General features: G+C 44.3%; 2 protein-coding genes across 2 annotated transcripts; both read left to right on the top strand.

The window, feature by feature from the left end:
- The first annotated feature begins 5,472 nt into the window (after positions 1-5,472).
- Positions 5,473-7,663, top strand: LOC101785790 (60S ribosomal protein L23). Its single transcript, XM_004985713.3, has 4 exons — positions 5,473-5,601; positions 5,725-6,009; positions 7,245-7,286; positions 7,368-7,663. The coding sequence occupies exons 1-4, from the start codon at positions 5,589-5,591 to the stop codon at positions 7,448-7,450; spliced, it is 423 nt and encodes a 140-aa protein (XP_004985770.1). The 5' UTR covers positions 5,473-5,588; the 3' UTR covers positions 7,451-7,663.
- Positions 7,664-9,011: 1,348 nt separating this feature from the next.
- On the top strand, positions 9,012-20,553 carry LOC105915200. Its single transcript, XM_012849175.2, has 10 exons — positions 9,012-9,385; positions 9,568-9,731; positions 9,827-11,108; positions 11,225-11,478; positions 11,587-11,645; positions 11,743-11,951; positions 12,048-12,215; positions 13,013-13,171; positions 13,302-13,472; positions 19,506-20,553. The coding sequence occupies exons 3-10, from the start codon at positions 11,061-11,063 to the stop codon at positions 19,620-19,622; spliced, it is 1,185 nt and encodes a 394-aa protein (XP_012704629.2). The 5' UTR covers positions 9,012-9,385; positions 9,568-9,731; positions 9,827-11,060; the 3' UTR covers positions 19,623-20,553.

Raw genomic sequence — 20,553 nt, 5'->3', positions numbered from 1 at the left:
CCAGCAGTGCAACGGCTGCGCGACAGTGATAGTTTCAAAAAAGAAAATATGAAATATTAAACTGATAAGAACATATACTGCTCTTGATCTTCGCCAAAAGGCCGACAAAGGTACGCTTTGCGAAGGTGCCCTGGGTCGCCTCCCGCCTCCTCTCGTCACTTCGTCAGGCCAGGCAATGTGGGACTAAACGCACAAGCCACAAGGCGCACCGCGCGGCTGCTGGTTCTATGACTTCTATCTAGTCGGAAGAGCTGCAGCGGCATATGTGGGCTCGTTTCCCGTGCAAGGCCCAACTAGAGAACAATTCCAAGCCCAACGTGTCATGGATGCTAGTTCCTATTCTTTTCTCTATCTTTTTTTTTTTGTATAATTCGAGTTCGGTTTCTACACCACTAATGAAAAGGCAATCTGGTATATCTGCTAATACCAAATCGAGTTCGAATTGATTTTGCAGTGATGCATAATAAACTCTCAGACATTTTCAAGCAAGAGAGCATGCAGACGCCCTCACGCTCTAACGAGAGAACCTCTTCAAGTGCCAGGAATGAACGGCGTGGTCAGGACGCACACGGCTCGATGCGGCATGTTGAAAAACTCCAAGCCAGTTCGGTTAACTTAGCTCAAATTTATGTGCATTTCTCTTTACTTCAGACAATAATGATATAACTTGTGTTGAGCAGGTTAGCGATAAACTTGAGTATGCTCGATCACGGTGGTTTGGCATACTCGATCTAACCAATACCTTTCGCCCGGTCTCGAAAGAGATGGATATCACCAATTCACCGGGACCTACAGACAAGCTTACTGAAGGGGTTAAGCTAGCACGCCGCTTCCTTGATAGCTACTTTGATCAATCCAAACGGTAATTAGAATAATTAAGCAGTTGCAAAAAAAAAGTCTATCTTAAGAACGGGTAACAGGGTCCCAAACTCAATCCGGGAACGAAAACAACTCAAGTTGCTAGGACGTACAATATTCGTGATAGGTCAGAATCGACCCTCCCTTCTCACAATGTAAGTTGCAGTTTGATTTGGAAAACTCAAACTTTACAGATTGTGATCAACTAGGATCCTGCTCATGCGTTGCTTCGAGCTACAAAATATTTATATTGCAATATGCGGAACATACAACAAGACAATAATAATGCGAAAAAACAACCAAAGTATATTTTGAGATATTTCATTTACAATAGAAGAGTATCAATATAATCTCTGTCTTAACTCAGAAGTATGGCATGAATGTTAATGGTTATCATTCAAACTGCTAATGGTAGTAATTTTAAGTCCAATATAATCTCTATTTTAACTCAGAAGTACGGCAAGGACGTTTTTTCAAAAATCTAGTAATAAGAACTTAGGATTTATACATCAAACAGGTTTGTACCTGTGCATTGCTACGGGCTGTAAAATATTTATATGGAATACATAGAGCATCAATAAAACAATAACAGTTTTGCATTATTAATTCAAGCGGACAGAGCTCATCACAACAACACGCAACCAATCCAACTCGTTATCCGTATAATGTGCAACATGAGAAGTAAATGACCGTCCAAAAGACAGATCTGACAAGTGTTGAAGCCACAAGTGGCTTGAAATTTTTAACTTCAGTATCTGAAAGTTTGCATAGCTCTTAGATGGAAAAACATAAAGACATATCCAGAAAATTGAGTGTAAGATTCACGGTTTACTTTCAGGTTGACAATTTAAAAACAATATCCAAAGAAAAAATGCATTAGACCCCGGAAAAAGAGCAGTTACATCACCATCTCCAATTCTCCATAACAATAAGTAAGCTACCTCTTTCCCACCTTTTGCTACATCTGCTTTCTCTCAAAATTAATGATATATCATTTTATTTTTATTTATAAAATGTTCAAAATTTCCAGCATAAAACCAGCCGTGTTTCCATTTCTATTTTTCACATAACTAATAAATGGGTTCAGATGTTTTTTACTATATACTTCCTAAAAGAAACTTCATATATAAATTTACATCGGACACAATCATGCATGGTAGCAAGCAAAAACATTGCAGTTTTGGTGGCATACTTATGTGCAGCCTGCTAAAGAACAAAGCTGGCCGTCATCATCATATCAGGGCGCATTAGATAAAATAAGGAAATTACAGCAGCCTCAAATGGTCCAATTTTATGATTGTAACTGTGGTTTTTATTCAGAGGTTCAGAGCCTATTGTATTGATACTGCATTCAGACTTGACGTCAAAGAGAGTAGTGCCACCTAATGAAATTACCAGATATATATGTGAGGTCTTCATAAATTATGTGCACAATTATACTTGGAGCTGAAACTACAGGAACATTGACGTCAAATCATCAATTCATTATGTAATCCTCACAAGGAGACAAAATTGTTGGAAAAACACTGAGAGTAATTGGTGCTTGCTTGCCTGGAACGGAGAAGCTACGTCTTTGCAATAAGCCAATGACAGGATCAAATATTATTCAAACAAATGGCAATCACAATATTTTTAATCACAATTTCTTATACCAAGTTAACACAAGCTTGAGCATCAGAGATCATAAAAAAACAGGAAGCCTTCCACCATGCAACCCAACACAATTGAAGTCCTGTGCCGCTGATTGATTGTAGTCTAATCTAAGTTGGGACGAATCCATCCAAAATAACATCAGCAATCCTTATACCATCCATATACGTAGACAAACCAAAGGAATTTGCTAATCTAAGTCAGGTCGATGCTTACTTGGTCGGGCGTCAGACATAGGTTGGAGGAGAGGCGCCGGTCCGGCTCGCCAGCGGAGGTGGGCCATGTGCACCCGAGGATGGGATGGAAGGGCTCAACCATTCGACGGCTAGGGCATCACCAAATTTGCGTAGCCCCAACTGGAACCCACCCAGCGCGGTGCTAGCCAGAGAGAAACGTGAGAGGAGTTTGGAGATGGAGGACACCCACCTCACTGCTCGCACGCCGCCGCCGCCGCCTTTGTGTGTGGTTGCCACCTTCGCGTGGCCCTCTTCCTCCGCTGGGTGAGGATTGTGCGGTGCTGCCGTGCTGGCATGGTGGACGCATCCACCGACTGAGGCAAGTTGAGGATGGCGGCCCCCCTTGAAGGCGCTACCGAGCCTCACGCCCTGAGGCGGCCTCCTGTCCTCATGCATGGAGGGCGCTGGAGGACGATGGCGGCGTGCGTAGGGTCAGGGTAGGGCAACAAGATCCAATGGGATCCACCGAGCCGATCTGTTTCTACTGGCGATTGGAAAGCGGAGTGGAACTGTGCGTACCCACAGGATTGATGGACTCGGTATCTCGGTCCGTGGACTCCGTGGACCAAGGGGGTGCTATGGTCTAGGTCTATGATGCACTCATGCACCCACACGAAAGGGTATGATACCCATTTAATCTAAGCCATCGATTTTTGATCTAAAGGCGGAAGCCTCATCTTCTTCCTTCAATCCAGACCAACGCGACGACCACGACAGCGCCGTACTTGCTGTGCATGGATGGAGCTTCGCCGGAAAATCTAGGTTGAACTACGAGTGACAGATTTTTATGAAAAATGCAAAAACGGAAAGAGGAGGCATAGAGGATCTCAATCTAGGCATCATAAGGGTTCCACCACATGATCAGCAGAGACGACAACAGAGGAAAACGACCGCACCTTAGAGCCCCAGGCTGGAGACTGAAGGAGCCGGTGACTGAGGAAAGCGACAGGGCGTCGATGGAGGACGGCAGCGGGGCAACGATGGACCACGGCGGCAGGGCGTCCATGGAACACGGCGGAGGGGCGTCCATGGACCACATAAAGGTGTGAGCGAGCCGGTGGCGATTGGGGACGGCGTCGGGCGGTGGCGGCGGAGGGAATCGAAGCGTGGGGAGGCGGCATTCGGGAAAAGAATTGCGGAGAAGGCCAGGAACGATCCAAGGGCCTAGGATCGTCAGCTCCTTCCGAGGGACGTCCGTGGGCGCGGGGGTCCTCTCCTTCGATCGTAGGGTGCTTGGGCTTCCCTCGCCGCGTCTCACACTCACGGACGGCTCGAATGCCCTGGAGCGCGGGACGATGGAGCGGAGTAACCACAACGTACGACGTTTTAATCTCGATTTTGGTTTTTTTAGCTGTAGAGATGTAGAGAAGAGATAACTAGTCAGTTTTATGCATGTTTAGGGTATGCAAAAGTTGCATCTATATTTTCACATTTAAATAAGATAATGTTAATTTTGAGGAACCAATAATTTATTGTAATGGAATCCAAAGGTCGAATTCTATTTTGAAATACTTTCCCCTACCAAATTAAAGTATGTCCTTTTACATCTGTGAGAAAGGTAATACAGGATTTGACATGTTAGAAACTTAGAATATCAATTTTTTGTAAAGGCATATAAGTGATCATAATGTTAGACTTGGTGTGGATCCGGAGCAAACCCAAGCAACAAAATTTATTATGCAGATAAACCTAAAACTGATGTAACTTGTGCTGGATGGTCGAGATTCAAGAAGGCATGGTCCTGGGGAGACAAACCTTATGCTAGGTACGCTACGTGTCATGGAGTGTCGTTTTAAATTCTCCAACTTCCTACGCTGCAATGTTTAAATCCACTTAACCTGTGTAAACACATCACCACAGTCACAATCACAATTACCTATGAAGATGACGCCTCTAACTTACTACTGCAGTACTTAGGAAAAAACTTTGTAACAACAAATAATGTCAAGTTAGATGCAGCTACCCGCTCCTCATGTTTCACACTAAGTCTATTGGTTACCCACCTGGGACCCTTTGCACCGGACGCGCCGTCAACCACAACGCATGGATAGAGTAGTTGAACGTTGGGATTTTTTTTTAATTAGCAACTAAGTCTCCATAAGGAGGTCAAATTTGCTCCGGGACAACATTCTGGATTTATCTCTTCATGAAATTAGGAGTGCCAAACCGGATCAAGGCCGGATGATATGTACCCCTCCGTCCCAAATCACTGTTCGTTTTGGTTTTTCTAGATGCATAACTTTTACCATGTATCTAGAAAAACTAAAATAAAGAGTAGTTTGGAGCAGAGGGAGAGGGAGTATATTGGTAACCTGACTGTGACTTGTGAGAGGTTGTGCAAAAGAAGCGACGGGCACATGTGAGGTACCTTTCATGTGCAAGAGGTCCGGAAATGTAAGCTTCGGATTGGACAGTTACAAACCCGTGTCCGGGAAATGTAAGCTTTGGACTGGACAGTTACAAACTCGTATATTGAGCTTAGTATACTTTTAAGAATCTTTTGACTCAATTTATAACAACTTGAGAGCGTGTCAAAACAAAAACTTCCTTGCTTGAGAGGACAGAGGACTAGAGGAGGCTGAGCTCTCACTAAATATGGGCCTTAATCGTATGGGCTGCATAGTTTTTCCTCTTGTTCCCAGCTTGGCCCGTTAGAAACCCACGCCGCCGCCGTCAAAACCCCTCGCGCGTAAAGACCTCGTGACCCTCGCATTCTACACCAGTGCCCTAACGGCGCCAAGGGCAGTATCGTCTTTAAGGGCATGGAAAACCCTAGGCCGGCGGATCTATATAAGCAGCGAGCCAGGGAAACCCTAGCGATCGGGTCCAACACCAGCCGCCGCCATGTCGAAGCGAGGTAAAGCGTCCCCGTCTTCCTCCTCCAAACTCGGCTCGATTTCCTCTTTTCCCCGTCGATTGTCAATCTTGTTTTGCATCGCGTTCTAATCTAGTGCTTGCGTTGTTTCGTGATGTGATCCAGGGAGGGGAGGCACGGCGGGGAACAAGTTCCGCATGTCGCTGGGTCTGCCAGTGGCGGCGACGGTGAACTGCGCCGACAACACGGGCGCCAAGAACCTCTACATCATCTCCGTCAAGGGCATCAAGGGGCGCCTCAACCGCCTCCCGTCCGCCTGCGTCGGCGACATGGTCATGGCCACCGTCAAGAAGGGGAAGCCCGACCTCAGAAAGAAGGTCATGCCCGCCGTCATCGTCCGCCAGCGCAAGCCGTGGCGCCGCAAGGACGGTGTCTACATGTACTTCGAAGGTAGCATCTCGACCTTACTTCGTCCGTAAATGCTTAGATCAAGGTCGTCGATGAATTTAGACTAGCGTTAACTTACTTTCTGTAGTCCTCGTCATACTATATCTGCTATAGATGTGAGATTACTTTCTTTTTGACGGGAGCGCCGTGAGGCTCTCTTAACTTTTTTGCTGGAGCAGAAGTCAGTAGTGCCTGCATATTCCAGAGCAAACGTCATAGATTAAGCCTTCGGACGTTTGAGGATTTCCATTGAAAGGCTACTCTTTCGAGGAGATAATCCGTCAGAGGGCAGCCTCATATTCCATTGCCTTGTGTAGCGGCGTTGCTGCCCTGAAAATTTGGGACTGGCCATGAGGCGCATACTTTACACTTGTTTAATTGGGTGCAATACTGCATTCTTATCTTAGTGTTTAGCACAATGCGTTGTATGCTCCTATTCAATTGCTTGCAAACCACTTTGGTACTGTTAGTGCTCCATTGTTAATGATGCAGCCATGGTTACAATCTTGTCCTGATTTTGGGGCTGTTAAATGTTTTCAAAAGCAGATGAATGCATTGGAGACTCTCATTATTTTCATAGACAGTGACAACAATTTAAAGTTTGACGGAAGGGCGTCCATGTCCTTCAGCTTTCTTGTGGAGCAAACCACACATGTTTGCATATTCTCAAGCTAACGTCATAAAATAAGCCTTTTGATGTTGAGATTTTCCTTCTGGAATTTCTCCATTTGAAGGCGGTCTCATATTCCATTGCCCTTGGTAGCGGCGTCGCCGCAATGAAACATTGGGACTGGCCATGAGACAAACATTTTTTCATGTGTTCTTTCATTGCACTGGTATTTGTTATTTGTGCCATGTAGTTGTAGAAGTTTTTATGCTAGTTTTGTAATATTTTCCATTAGTGACGGAAGGGCTCCGAGGTTCTTCAGCTTTTTTTTGGAGCAAACCTTACATGTTTGCATATTCCATAGCAAACGTCAGAGATTAAGTTTTTATTTGTAGAGGTTCACCTTCAAGGCTTTTCATCTTTGAGGTCTTCCTCCATTTGAAAGTGGTCTCATATTCCATTGCCTTGGGTAGTGGCATCACTGCTATGAAACTTTGGGACTGGCCATGAGACATATATTTCTTCATTCTTTGTTGCCTAGTTCTACTTTCTATATTTTGACTAGTTTGAACTGTCTAGTCTCTGCCTTTATTCCAGTGATTAATTTGTGATGCTATCTTTATATTTTCAGATAATGCTGGAGTTATTGTGAATCCTAAGGGTGAGATGAAAGGTAAGAATTAACTATCTCTTTTCAGCATCATCATCTGGCTGATGCTACCTGGCATTTAACGTAACAATTGCTACTTTGCAGGCTCTGCAATCACTGGACCCATTGGTAAGGAGTGTGCTGATCTTTGGCCTAGGATTGCTAGTGCAGCAAATGCCATTGTTTGAGAGCTTGTTGGAATGTGTTAAGACTTCTGTATGATCTCAGTATCTATTGCAACTAGGAGTGCTGTTGGACTTGAATGGTCTTTTCTGTTTGGTCACTCAGCAGTTTTGTAGTGAACAGAAATTTGTCTTCCATGGGGATCTATATGACAATGTGCTTGTCTTGTGTTTGCTCCATTTTGCGAGGATTATTTATGTTGGTTGTTGATAACAAAATTTGCTCGTCTATTTAGTTCAGAGCACCTTTTTTCTTTGAACACGATTTGTAAACTGAATGGGTTTGCTGGGTATTATACAACCCTATCTTTTGTAAACTAATCAACGTCTTTTGGACACACTCGCAACCTCTGATAGACTGACAGAACATGGTTGAGTTGGTAAACCACGGGAAACAATAAGAGTTTTTGTGCCTTTTACTTGTCCCATTCCCCTTCTACCTTAATGAATGTTTTCCTCTGAAAAAAAGCAAGGAACGATTTAGAGGTATTGATTATTTGCTTAAGTCGTCTGTAGTGCCAAGCTCTAAAACTGCGCGATTGGTCATACTTCAGGTTTGTAAATGCAGCATCTTATCTCATCTTCTTGTAGCTTCATCGTTACCTAGAGAAGCTGGGGCCGTGACCTGCAGTGCGCGGGGGCCGACGCCTCGTGGCACCGTGAGTGGACGGAGGCTCGCGTGTGAAGCCCAATGGCGGGGGAGGAGGCCGCCGGCGCGGCCTCGCCTAGTTTGGCCCAAGACACCCCGCAATTTTACAAAATGTCCGCGATCCAAATATTTATATAAAACCTTCTTATATGGATCGTGGTTGATAATCGCGATCCGATTATTTATAAAAGGACCACTGGTATTTTTAAAATACCCCCTGGTTTTCGCGATCCAAACTTTTGCATAAAGATCCCTGGAATGGATTGGCTCCAGCTCCACTGCCGTCGCTCCTCCCGCCGTCCGTCGCCGCCGCTGCCGTTCCAATCCTCCGCCCTAGACGGAAGAAGCGCAGTGTCAGATCTTCCGATTCGACAGGAAAACTGATGGTTCCTTTGGGTTTTTACGGTAGACTCTCAGTCACCTCTCGGTTCCTCGGCCGTGCATGACGACGGCGCAGTGCCGCCGCGGCGGTGCAATCGAGTGATTTGGGAGCAATTTTGGCGGCGGACGCTGGACTGATCTGCGACTCGAGGCATTTTCACATTGCCGGCATTCCATCTGCCGTCGTTGAATACGACAGCGCTCTCTTCGCTCTGCGCGGGGCTCTTGGACGTCCTCGGGGAGAAGCAGATGGCGCCCAAGCGCAGGGAACATAAGCAGAGGTTCTCCCCGGCCGTTCGTCTCAACTTCTTCTTTTTTTTCCTAAGCAGAGGTGCTCCTGAGTGGAACATCCGAATGGGATATAAAATGGACATGATCTTTCCGAGCAGATCAATCATTCTGAGTTGCCTGATACACGAGCTTGCACATTCGCTCATCCACACAGCGGGCTGCAAATTTTCTGATGTTTTCTCTGCCGCTTTGTTGGTAAGTTCCTCACCTGGCCCTAATAAATGGTATCCTTTCTCTGCACAATGTTTGCTGGCATGGACAATTAGCTGAATTGCATAGGGAAACAGGTCCTATTCGGAGGCAAATTAAGAGAGAAAAAAAGAACCCTTCCATCCCAAACTATAATTTAACCTAGATCAGATTGGAGTAGTCGTAGTCGGAGAGCGGGAAGATGGAGGGAGGCGGCGCAACTTTGGATCGGGACGCGATCATGGAGTGCCGGAGCACCCCTTCTGCGGGGCCCTTGGAGCTGGAGGGTCTCGGGAAGAAGCAGATGGAGGCCAAGCGAAAGGAAGATGAGGAGAGGGAGAGATATGAAATTTACATCGAAGAGTTGATGGAGCAGGATAAGGAGGAGGGTACAAAGACGATGCCGCGGTCACAGATTGTCAAGTACTATGGTATGATATGATCTAGCAGAGATTAAGAACCTGATCGTTGTATTCCTCTGATGTGCTAAATTTTTCTTATTGCTCCCCGTCTTTCTTCTTATGTGCCGCCCATTCTCGTTGCCTTTTCTGCCGCCCACGACTCATGATTTCTTTTTATTTTCTTTTTGGGTACAATTTACTTGTTTCGAAAGATCTTGTGGCAAAAGCATGGGGATGGGACAAGCTGCTACCGTTCGAGGGTGTGTCGTGGTCCGACTACAGCAAGTACCTTGAAGAGTATTACCGACGCAATGCTCGTCAGCTCGTTCCTGGTGCTGCAGCTGCTACGGGTACCGGCGTTGCTCTTGCTGAAATTGTAAGTGACCTCCTGTCCTTTACTTTTTTTTTGTCACGCTTGTCTTGTTTGCTAACTTAAACTGCATTGGTCTGACTCACTGATGGTTTAAGCAGTGTCTTAAGAAGGAGGAGCAACTTGCGTCTGAATGGAAGATCCGGATGAATTCGAAAATGCATATGATCTTACCGAGCAAATCAATAAATGCACGAGAGTGCACATTCAGTCATTCGTGCAGCGGGTTGCAAATTTTCTGATGTTTCCTCTGCCGCTTTGTTGGTACGTTCTTTACCTGGCCCTAGCACACCAAACAAAATAAAACTTCTTGTATTTGACCAATAAATGCTTTGTAATCCTCTCTCTGCATCCTAATCAACTAACGTTTACTGGCATGGACAATTAGCTGAATTGAAAAGGGAAAAAAATCCTATTCGGAGGGAAAATAAAAAAACCCCTTCTATCCCAACTATAATTGAACCATTCCCATCTATATGTATGGTTAACATTGTTTCCTGGAAAACTTATTCTGCTTATGGTTACAAGATATAGTAGGTCTAGTGGAAGTGATCTGATCTCAATCTTGAAGCATTACTGGATCCTAATAATTTGGTTAACATTGTTTCCTGGAAAACTGCTTATAGTTACAAGATATAGTAGGTCTAGTGGAAGTGATCTGATCTCAATCTTGAAGCACTACTGGGTCCTAATAATTTGGGCAGTTGTACAAACTACAACCTGGTGCATGTTGTAATCACCAACAACCTCACTGTGACTCTCAGTACAAATTAATGTCGATTCCTAAAAAAAAAATCAATGTCATGTTTTAAGGTTTCCAGTTGACTACACACTTTTCTTTTATTGAAGCTTAAACCCTGGAGCATGGATCTATATGACATTTGTTTTTTTTAAGTGAAACATCACAAAGTATATGTTTACTGTGTACTGCGTAGGAGTAGCTGCAAGTTAGTAGATGGGGCTGAGGTTTTCAATGCTTATTCTTTCATTTGTTATCCATGTGGGCAGATTGGACCGGTACAATCCAAGTTGGTGCATACACCTTCAGTAGAATAGTTGGAATCTGTTGGTAGCATGTAAAAAACTAGGCTAAGCTAGGAGGAACTGCTTACTTATAAAGATGAAATTGGCACCCAAATTCACCTTGATGAGTTGGGTGGTTTATCGATTATCTTGTTTGACTTTTCACGGTATTTGTACTAATGCAAAAAATGGTTTCAAGTGCATTGCCAAGGAGGCTGACCTGACGTGCGAGTTGCTGAGGCATGGCGCTAGTCCCAGTGATGATTACTTAATCAACCAGAGCAGCGAGATGCGCATTGTGTGTTGAGCCTTATGAACTGCACTTCGTGCCATTCTGTTGCTGCCTCTGCTGCCATGTTGGTATGTGCCTGCCTGCAAAAACCCACTTACTAACATCCATCCATCCATCTGTACTTTTGTTTTTACCACTAACTAATGGGCACTCACTGCAAATTGATGGGTGGCTTCAATTTAAGGGTGTTTCAAAGGAGGCTGAAACAATGTGCAAGTGGATGAGGGAAAATGACATGCTTCTTGATGTCTTACCTGAGGACCTTGAGGACAGCCGCATAATACGGATTCAAACCTTATATGTCATGATTGACATACTGGAAAAGTCTTCTTCTTCTGCTGCTTCTGGAAACAAGATTGATAAGGAAGAATCTGCTAGTGAAATGGTCCTTTCGGTGATGGGAATGGCATTGCTGCTGATGAAGCAGCAACCATCACGGTACTGATGTTCAATACACTTTTCTACTTTCTTGATGCAGCTATATATGGTCTAAGATAATTAGTTTGTTACTTCGTGATGATAAGCATTGCACTGTACTATCACCAGGTGCAGCACTTCAGATTTATTGGATTCTCAATATCAGCAAAAGATCAAAGATCTAAAATGTGAGAAGAAAACAGAGAAGCTAATCACCACAATTCTGGTTACTATTAGTATTTCTCATGCAATATGCTTTGTATGTATATTTTCGGTATTGTTTAGGTTCAGGAGATTTTCTGGAAAAAGTATGGGGGTGGGAAAGGCTAGTGCCACTCAACAGTTCTGTTGCATGGTCTGACTATAGCAACTACCTTTTGGAGTATTACAACCGCAATGCTTTAAAGTTCGTTGCAGAAGTGGCTGCCAATCAGAATCCTGATTGGCTATTGGATCTTGCTGACCGAGTTTTTGCTACTGCTGTTGCCAAATCTGTAAGCAATCCTCCCGGTACTTTTTACTAAACCATTGAATTCCTAACTGATACAGTTTACACCAACTTATTGCAAAATGACAATTTTTTCAAGTAGTGTCTCGAGATGGAGGAGGAACTTGTGTCCGAGTGGAAGAATCATGTGACACATCGTCTGGATGAGATCTTACCAGCCAACACTTCGATTCAGAGTAGCCTTATCAAGGAGCGTGCACTCTCAATCACAAGTGACAATTTTTTTGTTCCTTCAACCATTGCTTTTGTGGTATGTGCCTCACCTTTTGATTTGTATCGCACCACTGGAATGCTATTCCTCTCTCAATCTAGTGACTGAATGTGTGCTGCAGTTAAGAAATACCTATAATCAGAGGAAAACCCTTTCAACCTCAACTGTAATGGAACCTTTTTTCATATCACTTTCCTGTTATCGTTGTGGCATACTCAATTGTCACAAGATAAAGGGCAATTTATCTTATTGCTTTCATGTTATCTCTAAAATGTCAATGTTTGAATTTTGGCAGCTGCACAAAGTGGTGTGAATTGTGATAACCACCACACTATATGACATGCAGTAAGAATTAATTGCATGTTTTAAAGTTTCCAGTCTTGGTTTCACATTCTTCTTTTTATCATAGTTGAAATCCATGCCTATATCACACATTTGATGGCTAATTAACATTGACTCTTTTAACATTTTGACAAGCAGCATATGTAGCAATAGTCCGTCAACCAGCAATCCAGCATATCTTGATCTGCTTCTTGTTAATAAAATGTTGCCCTTGAAGGATTGGACAGTGAGCTTTTGTGCTATTTTAATCAAATGTGCAAACATAATATTAACTGATCCGGTGTAGGTATTGCACGATATAAGTGTGGCCTTGTGAACCCAGGTCTTACATGCTTACATTTTGCATGTTGCCCGTGTTGATTGCTTAGATTGGTTCGATTCAACTTAGCACATACACCTTCAGTAAAGCAGCAGTGATTTTTTTGGTAGCATATAGAGTATTTTGTTTGATTCTTTCTATGGCATTTTGACTAATGCAAAACATTTATTTCAAGTGTATCACCAAGGAGGCTGACCTGACGCATGAGCTGCTGAAGCATGGTGCTAAGCCTACTGATGACATGATCCAGCAGAGCAGTGTGATCCGCATGGGCGCCTTAGGCCTTGTAAACCTAAAAGGATGCCAGTCTATTGCTTCTTCTGCTGCAATGGTGGTATGTGCCTGCCTGCATCATGCCTCCTGCCAAAATGCGCTGAATCTTAGCAAGCATATATTCATTTCTTTTCTGTAAATTGCCAACTCATTGGCACTAACTACAATATGATGGATGGCTTCAATTCAAGGGTATGGCAAAGGAGGCCAAAATGATGTGTGATTGGATGAAGAGAGAGAGCAAGCTTCTCACCTTCAGCATGTCTGAGCCTCCCGAGCTTGAGGGGGCATGCTTCATCCGAAACAGAACCTTGGGTGTTATGATCAACATACTGCAAGAGTCTACCTTTCCTTCTTCCAAGGTTAGTGGAAAGAGTGATCAAATTTTGTTGATGTAGAATGTCTTTTGGCTGCTGCATTTTGTACTAGTCATGTTTTGGAATTAAGGTGATCTTGTTTATGAAATGCTACTTGGCATCAGGATTAGCTGACTGCCACCCCTTTTTCGAAAGAAATATAAGGACCAAAAAAACATTTATCAAGTTCTCATTGTCTCCTCACTTGATGACGATGGGTAATGGCTGTAAACTTTGGTGTAATGAGATACCTTCTCAGGTTCTCGGCTCCGTGTTATATAGCTAGGAATAGCCCCTAGCATGGCGTTTACAACTTGTACAAGAAGTAGATTACAAGTTTGACTTACAAGCCAAGATATACAACAAGCAAATTTAATCTACAACAAACCGGAACCTAAACCTATCCGTTCTCAACACCAGGATATGAGTGCATATCTTAACACCCCCTGTCAATCACAACTGTGTATGCAAGTTGAGATTGTTTCTGAACTGTGCCAATTGCCGTGTAGGAAGTGGTTTAGTGAAACCATCAGCTACTTGATCAGCAGAGCTAATGAACCTGACATCCAATTGCTTCACATTGACTTGTTCTCTGACAAAATGAAAATCAATTTCTATATGTTTTGTACGGGCATGAAACATTGGATTTTCAGAAAGGTACTTAGCTCCAATGTTATCACACCACAACCGAGCTGCTTTAGGATGTGAGATTCCCATCTCATCAAGCAACTTGTGTACCCACATTATCTCAGCCGTGGCATTTGCCATGGCCTTATACTCAGCCTTTGTGCTTGAACAAGACACCGTTGCTTGCTTCCTGGCACTCCATGAAATCAGATTGCTGCCAATAAAAACTGCAAAGCCACCTATAGATCTCCTGTCATCAGGATAACCTGCCCAATCTGCATCAGAGAATGCACCATCATAGACGGACACCTGCCAATTTTCAGACCTAACTAAAGTGTCCCCTTAACATATTTGATGATGCGCTTGACTGCTGCCCAATGCAGGGTTGTAGGTGAGTGTAGGAATTGACACACTTTATTGATAGCAAAAGAAAGATTAAGTCGTGTTAAGGTTAGATATTGGAGGGCGCCAACAATGCTCATGTATTTTGTCGAGTCATCAGGCCCAAGCAAGTCACCTTCCTTGACAGAGAGCACTAATGGGTTTACCCATCTCCATACCAACACGCTCTAAGATGGTAATAGCATACCGTTCCTGAGTGAGCAGTAGTGCCCCCTGTGATCTCTTGACTTCTATCCCAAGGAAGTAATGAAGATCACTTAAGTCTTTGATGGCAAACTCTTGCTCAAGGTCACGAAGAAGAGCGGTGGCAAGATCCTTGGAGGAGCTAGCAACAATTGTATGCACGCCCTTGCTATAATAAAAAAGAGATGTGTCGGCCTTGGAGGAAACAAAACCCAAGGAGTGAAGCTTGTGGCTCAAACAAGAGTACCAGGCCTGTGGAGCCTGTTTGAGACCATAGAGAGCTTTGTCCAATTTGCAAATGAAACGAGGAGCACTGGAATCAACATAACTCGGAGGTTGACACATGTAGACCTCTTCCTCAAGAACACCATGAAGGAAAGCATTCTGCACGTCTAATTATCGAAGAAACCATCCCTTGGAGACTGCAAGAGATAACACAAGACGAATGGTTGCTGCCTTGACCACAGGACTAAATGTGTCCTCATAATCAATACCATACCGCTGCTTAAAGCCTTTGGCAACCAGCCGTGCCTTATAGCGATCAATGGAAGTATCAGCTTTCTTCCTGACCTTATAAACCCACTTACAATCAATGACGTTCTTGCCACGATGAGGAGGGACAAGATGCCAAGTCTTATTCTTGAGAAGGGCAGAGAATTCAGCATCCATAGCAGATTTCCAATTAACATTAGACAGGGCATCATGCAGGTTGGTAGGTTCATCAGAGACAACAGCCAATTGTGCATAGCTAGTAGTGCCATCGGTATAATTTTAGGTTTATGAATACCTTGAGATAGACGTTTAGTAGGGCGTCGTAGTTGTGGAGTAGCTGGTGAGGCAGAGGGCACAGAAGATCCGGGTGCAGAGGTCGAAGTAGATCTGGGCGGCGCAGGATCCAAGACCACCTGGTCGGCCGGTGGCCCGTGCGGGGCAGCTGGATCCACCCGGGACAGCGTTCCGCTAACCGACGAACGCGACGTGGCCGCACGAGCCGCAGCGAAGCTACCACGTGAGGTCGTGGTTGTTGTTGTGCTAGGTGTTGACGCTAGGGGCGGTTGGTTGGAGGCGGGGGCACCCGGAGCCAACAGCCCACTAGCTACAAGCGAAGGGGAGGAGACAGAGCCAGATCCATCCGTCCCCTGGACAGCAGTCTGCGACGTGAATCCCGAATCAGACGGAGCCTCGTGTTGCGCGGTAGGAGCTGCTCCCTGGAGCATAAAATATGATTCTAGCCGGAATTTTTAGCAGAATCCGGCGACATTGCATCTATAGAATTGTCAAGTACTCCTATAGACTCATTTACAATGTTAGAGGTAGGAGATGAGAGAAAAATTGAGTCACAGTTTGAACCCCCAAAAGATGGATTTTGAAGATGGATTTTGAAGATGATCCGGAAGTAATAGAATCTCCGATCGTAGACGAGCTCCAACGTTAGGATGTAATGATGCAAAAGGGAAAACAGTCTCATCAAAAATGACATCGCGAGAGATGTAAACACACCCTTTAGAAACATCCAAGCATTTAAACCCTTTATGCATGTTGCTATATCCTAAAAAGACACATTGTTTTGATCTAAACTGAAGCTTCCGAGAATTGTAGGGGCGCAAATTGGGCCAACACACACAACCAAAGGTGCGCAAGACAGAATAATCTAGTTTCTGTTGACAAAGGGGTTCAAGAGGCGTTTGATTGGATGTGACTTTGCTAGGAAGTCGATTAATAAGATAGGTGGCAGTGATGAGTGCTTCGTCCCAGAATTTCAGCGGCATTGATACGTGAGCTAAGAGAGATAGACCCACTTCGACAATATGTCAATATTTGCGTTCAGCAGAGCTATTTTGTTGATGAGCATACGAGCAGGAGACATGGTGAGAGATGCCAATGCATTGGAAAAAGGAGTTGAGTTTTTGGTATTCCCCACCCCAATTGGCTTGCATTGCAACTATTTTTCGATTAAACATGCGCTCAATAAGATGTTGAAAATCGTGGAAACGCTGAAACACTTCAGATTTGTGATGAAGTAAATAATTCCATGTAAATTTACTAAAATCATGTGAAAGGGCTTCTAGCCTAGTAGTTATAGCACCTCAGTAGCACCCAGCAGGCTCACGTTCGACTCCCCGTGGGAGCGATTAAACGGGTCTGGAATGAAAAATTATAAAAAAATAGGTAGGGGCTTCCCCTGCTGACTTCAATCAAAAAATTAAAATCATCAATGAAGCTAACATAAAAATTGTTCTTGCCAACAGAAATTGGGGCCGGACCCCATACATCAGAGAAAACTAGGTCTAGAGGGGCACTCGACAAACTTGCAGATCTCGGATATGGAAGTTGGTGGCTCTTGCCTTTCTGGCAAGCATCGCAAACGGACTCTTTATTGGACTCTTGAATAAAAGGAAGCTTGTTCTTGCTGAGGACCTGATGGACAACGGATGATGAAGGATGCCCAAGACGATAATGCCACCGGGATGAAGGAAACTTGGTGACACCATGGGCTTGTTTATTTGGAAACGACTTCAAAGGATAGAGACCTCGCTCACAGCGACCTCTACGCAGAACCGTCTTAATCAAAAAAATAAGATGGATGAAATTCAAAGAATGCATCATTATCACGAGCAAGTTTATGAATAGAAAGAAGATTTTTGCTGGCTTGAGGGACACAAAGAAGATTATTAAGAAAAAGATAACATAGCTGCGACCAATTTGATCTATCTCCATACCTGATCCATTGTGGTGTGCACTTGATCACCACCATGGTACTTGTCCCTCATGGTCAGCTTCTCCAAGTCGCTCGTGATGTGGTCAGTTGAACCGGAGTCAGAATACCAGTTCGTGTCGATGCCGTAGGAGTTTGTCGTGGCAAAAGAGGTGGACTTGCCATCTGCTGGTCCCTGGAAGGAAGCATCAAAGCGCTTGTAGCAACACAACACGGTGTGGCCCTCCTTCCCGCATAGCTGGCAAGTAGGGCGTTCAGATGAATCTGAGCCTTGACGTCCTCCAGCATCACGACCACGGCCGTGTCCACCGCGACCGCGCTCACGATTGTTTCCAGACTCACGACCACCGCGCGAAGCCAGATTGGCAAAAGATCCTGAGCCATGTCCCAAAAGCAATGCACACCGTTGCTCAAAAGTTGAAAGCTGGGTGTATAACTCACCAAGGGAGATGGGCTCAATCCTGGCCGCGATTGCTAACACGAACAAATTGTACTTGATGTCGAGTCCCGAGAGAATGTACGAGATGACTTCTTCATCTTCGAGCTTCTTCCCGGCAGATGCCATCTCATCTGCTAGGCTTCTCATCTTGCTGAAGTATTCAGCAATGGAGGAGTTTCCCTTCTGCGCAGTGGCTAGGGCCATGCCAGTGTTGATCACCCGCGCACGCGATTGGGATGCGAACATCCCCTCGATTGCCTCCTAGACCGCAGCAGCCGTCGGAAGCATCGCAACAGAAGCAAGGATGTCCCGGGATAGCGAGGACAACATATAGTTGAGTATCTGCTGGTCCTTCACCACCCAGGCCTCGTAGTCGGGGTTGGACACTTGATCATTGAAAGTGCATTTGGCCCCCTAAGTGGGTTTCCGTATTGATGACATGCATAGTTAAGGGACTAACGATTTTATTGAGAAATTGACAGGTTCAAATCTATAGAAGTGCAAATGTGTAAGAAAGGACCCCTATCTTCTTGTGGAAAGGTATTCAAGCATAAAAGAAAATCGATTTATTACTTTCTATTTTTGAATTTGAGTATAGGAACACCATACTACAAAAGGGGACGCGGCTAGATGGCTTGAAGATGTCGAAGTGCTTACTTAAGATGCTATCTGCCCATGAGAGATACCTTAATCACACACTTGCACATTTTATTTCTCATAGTTTCTGCGAGTGTCGGAAGTTCCAACACCTGTCGTATGTTTTCAGAAACTTCCAATAGGGGGTGCTCAACAGATTTCATTTAGTTATGTCGGAAGTTCCGACAGATACATTAACAACACAACAACGGCTAGTTTTTGGGGCTCAAGTATTTATACCCCCTCAGCCCCCTCTTCATTTGCTGCTGACTTAACCCGAGACAAACACCTCCAAGAGCATTCAATACTCCTCCCCACTCCCTCCTTGAGCTAAATCCTTAAGAGTTTTGAGCTAGGCTTGGGTGAGAGAAGGATTTGAGGTGTATGGCTCTAGTTTTGAGTATGAGGTCAACCAAGTTCATCTCAAGAGCACTTGAAGCATCTTCCGTCTTCGATTCACATTTATTACTCTTGAAGCTTGCTTCTAGACGGTTCGGTGTCGCCCGTTTGAGCGCCCTCTTGTTGTGGTACGCCCGGGGAAGTTTGTATTGCCCATCCTCTTGGAGGATTCATAGTAAGTGACTCAATCCTCCTTTGTGATTGATTGAGAGGGGTAAAGTGTTAGTAAGGACCCGGTTCTTTGTGAGCTCCTCAACGGAGACGTAGCTTCCTTTGTGGGAGTGAACTTCGGTAAACAAATCCTTTGTCTCGTGTGCTTGTTGTGTTCTTCAAGTTCTTGTTGACCTAGAGCTTGATTTGTGCTGATCTATATTCTTGTGAAATTTCTCTCATAAAGATCACCCGCAGTAGTCTCTATACATCATTGTTGAACTTTTGATTCAAATAGATTCTGCTGAAACTTGTTTAAATTTGAATTTTGTTCAGTTTACTTGCTGTCAGAAGTTCCGCACTTGTACCGGAATTTCCGACCCTGTCGGAAATTTCGGCACAGTGTCGGAAGTTCCGACGTATCTACTACCGATACGAAGTTTTTCAGAAATTTTAAAGTGAACCTATTCAACCCCCCTTCTCCCAGGCATCACAAGATCCTTTCATGATCATGAGGCTTCTCAGCGGCCCTGGCGACGATCTTCGGTGGGATCTCCGTCGTGGAGCCGAGGAAGTGTGCCACCTGCGCACCCTTGAGGGCTGACTGGACTTGAGCCTTCCAGAGCGGATGATTATTCCGCGCCAGCTTCTCGGTCACCGGATAGCCTAGAGAAGGAACAGCAGCAGATGCGGAGGAACCTAAAGTTCCCATGGATCAAGTCGGCAAGAAACCGAGCTCTGATTATCATGTAAAACTTTGGTGTAACGAGATACCTTCTCAGGTTCTCGGCTCCGTGTTTATATAGCTAGGAATAGCCCCTAGCATGGCGTTTACAACTTGTACAAGAAGTAGATTACAAGTGTGACTTACAAGCTAAGATATACAACAACCAAATCTAATCTACAACAAACCGGAGCCTAAACCTATCCGTTCTCAACACCAGGATACGGGTGCATATCTTAACAATTGCAAGATGGATGAATATCATATAGTTGTTTTATTTTATTTTTCTTACCTGGCTCTGCTGTCAGTCTATATAATGGCAGTGTGTTATTCACATTTTAATGGCAAGAAAAATGCATTTCCCTAGTGGCAATTGCAATGTTATCATGAGTGTCCTGCCACCTTTTTTTCCCCCACCGTGTTTGGCCAATAGGTAAAGTTGCCTAATTGATCCACGCTATTCTTTCTACTGCAGACGCCTGATGATGCAATGACACATGACTCGAATAAATAAGGATTTGGGACCCCCAAGTTTCTTTTACCTGGAACACTAGGCCACTTGCCAATCAAATCGTGCTACCAACATGTTCTACTGGCGTACTGCTTGCTCAGGGTAGTATAGTCTGTTAGATCTTAATTTGCTGCTCCATTTTCTTGCTAGTGTCTGCTTTAGGGATGTTTTTGGATTCATTTGCAGCGTTTAAGTTTGTAGCGCAAATCCGGTGTCAGCAGCGAGGAACACAAGCGGAATGTTACAAGTACTTTCACGTTTGTGAAAAAAATAAGATTTTTTAAAAATAAAAATCTAAGA

The sequence above is a fragment of the Setaria italica genome, chromosome IX, assembly GCF_000263155.2.
Source record: "Setaria italica strain Yugu1 chromosome IX, Setaria_italica_v2.0, whole genome shotgun sequence".
NCBI classification, from domain to species: Eukaryota; Viridiplantae; Streptophyta; class Magnoliopsida; order Poales; family Poaceae; genus Setaria; species Setaria italica.
Note: the sequence above shows the minus strand (reverse complement) of the source record. Positions and strands in the feature narration are given on the sequence as shown.

What these genes read in the sequence shown, in the direction of transcription:
- LOC105915200 (XM_012849175.2), top strand. Translation starts at nt 11,061, where the DNA reads ATGAACTGCACTTCGTGCCATTCTGTTGCTGCCTCTGCTGCCATGTTG. An exon ending in CTACTGCTGTTGCCAAATCT is followed by an intron (nt 11,952 to 12,047) that starts GTAAGCAATCCT and finishes TTTTTCAAGTAG; the next exon opens with TGTCTCGAGATGGAGGAGGA. An exon ending in CTACCTTTCCTTCTTCCAAG is followed by an intron (nt 13,473 to 19,505) that starts GTTAGTGGAAAG and finishes CCCTTCTCCCAG; the next exon opens with GCATCACAAGATCCTTTCAT.
- LOC101785790 (XM_004985713.3), top strand. An exon ending in TGTCTACATGTACTTCGAAG is followed by an intron (nt 6,010 to 7,244) that starts GTAGCATCTCGA and finishes TTATATTTTCAG; the next exon opens with ATAATGCTGGAGTTATTGTG. An exon ending in TCCTAAGGGTGAGATGAAAG is followed by an intron (nt 7,287 to 7,367) that starts GTAAGAATTAAC and finishes GCTACTTTGCAG; the next exon opens with GCTCTGCAATCACTGGACCC.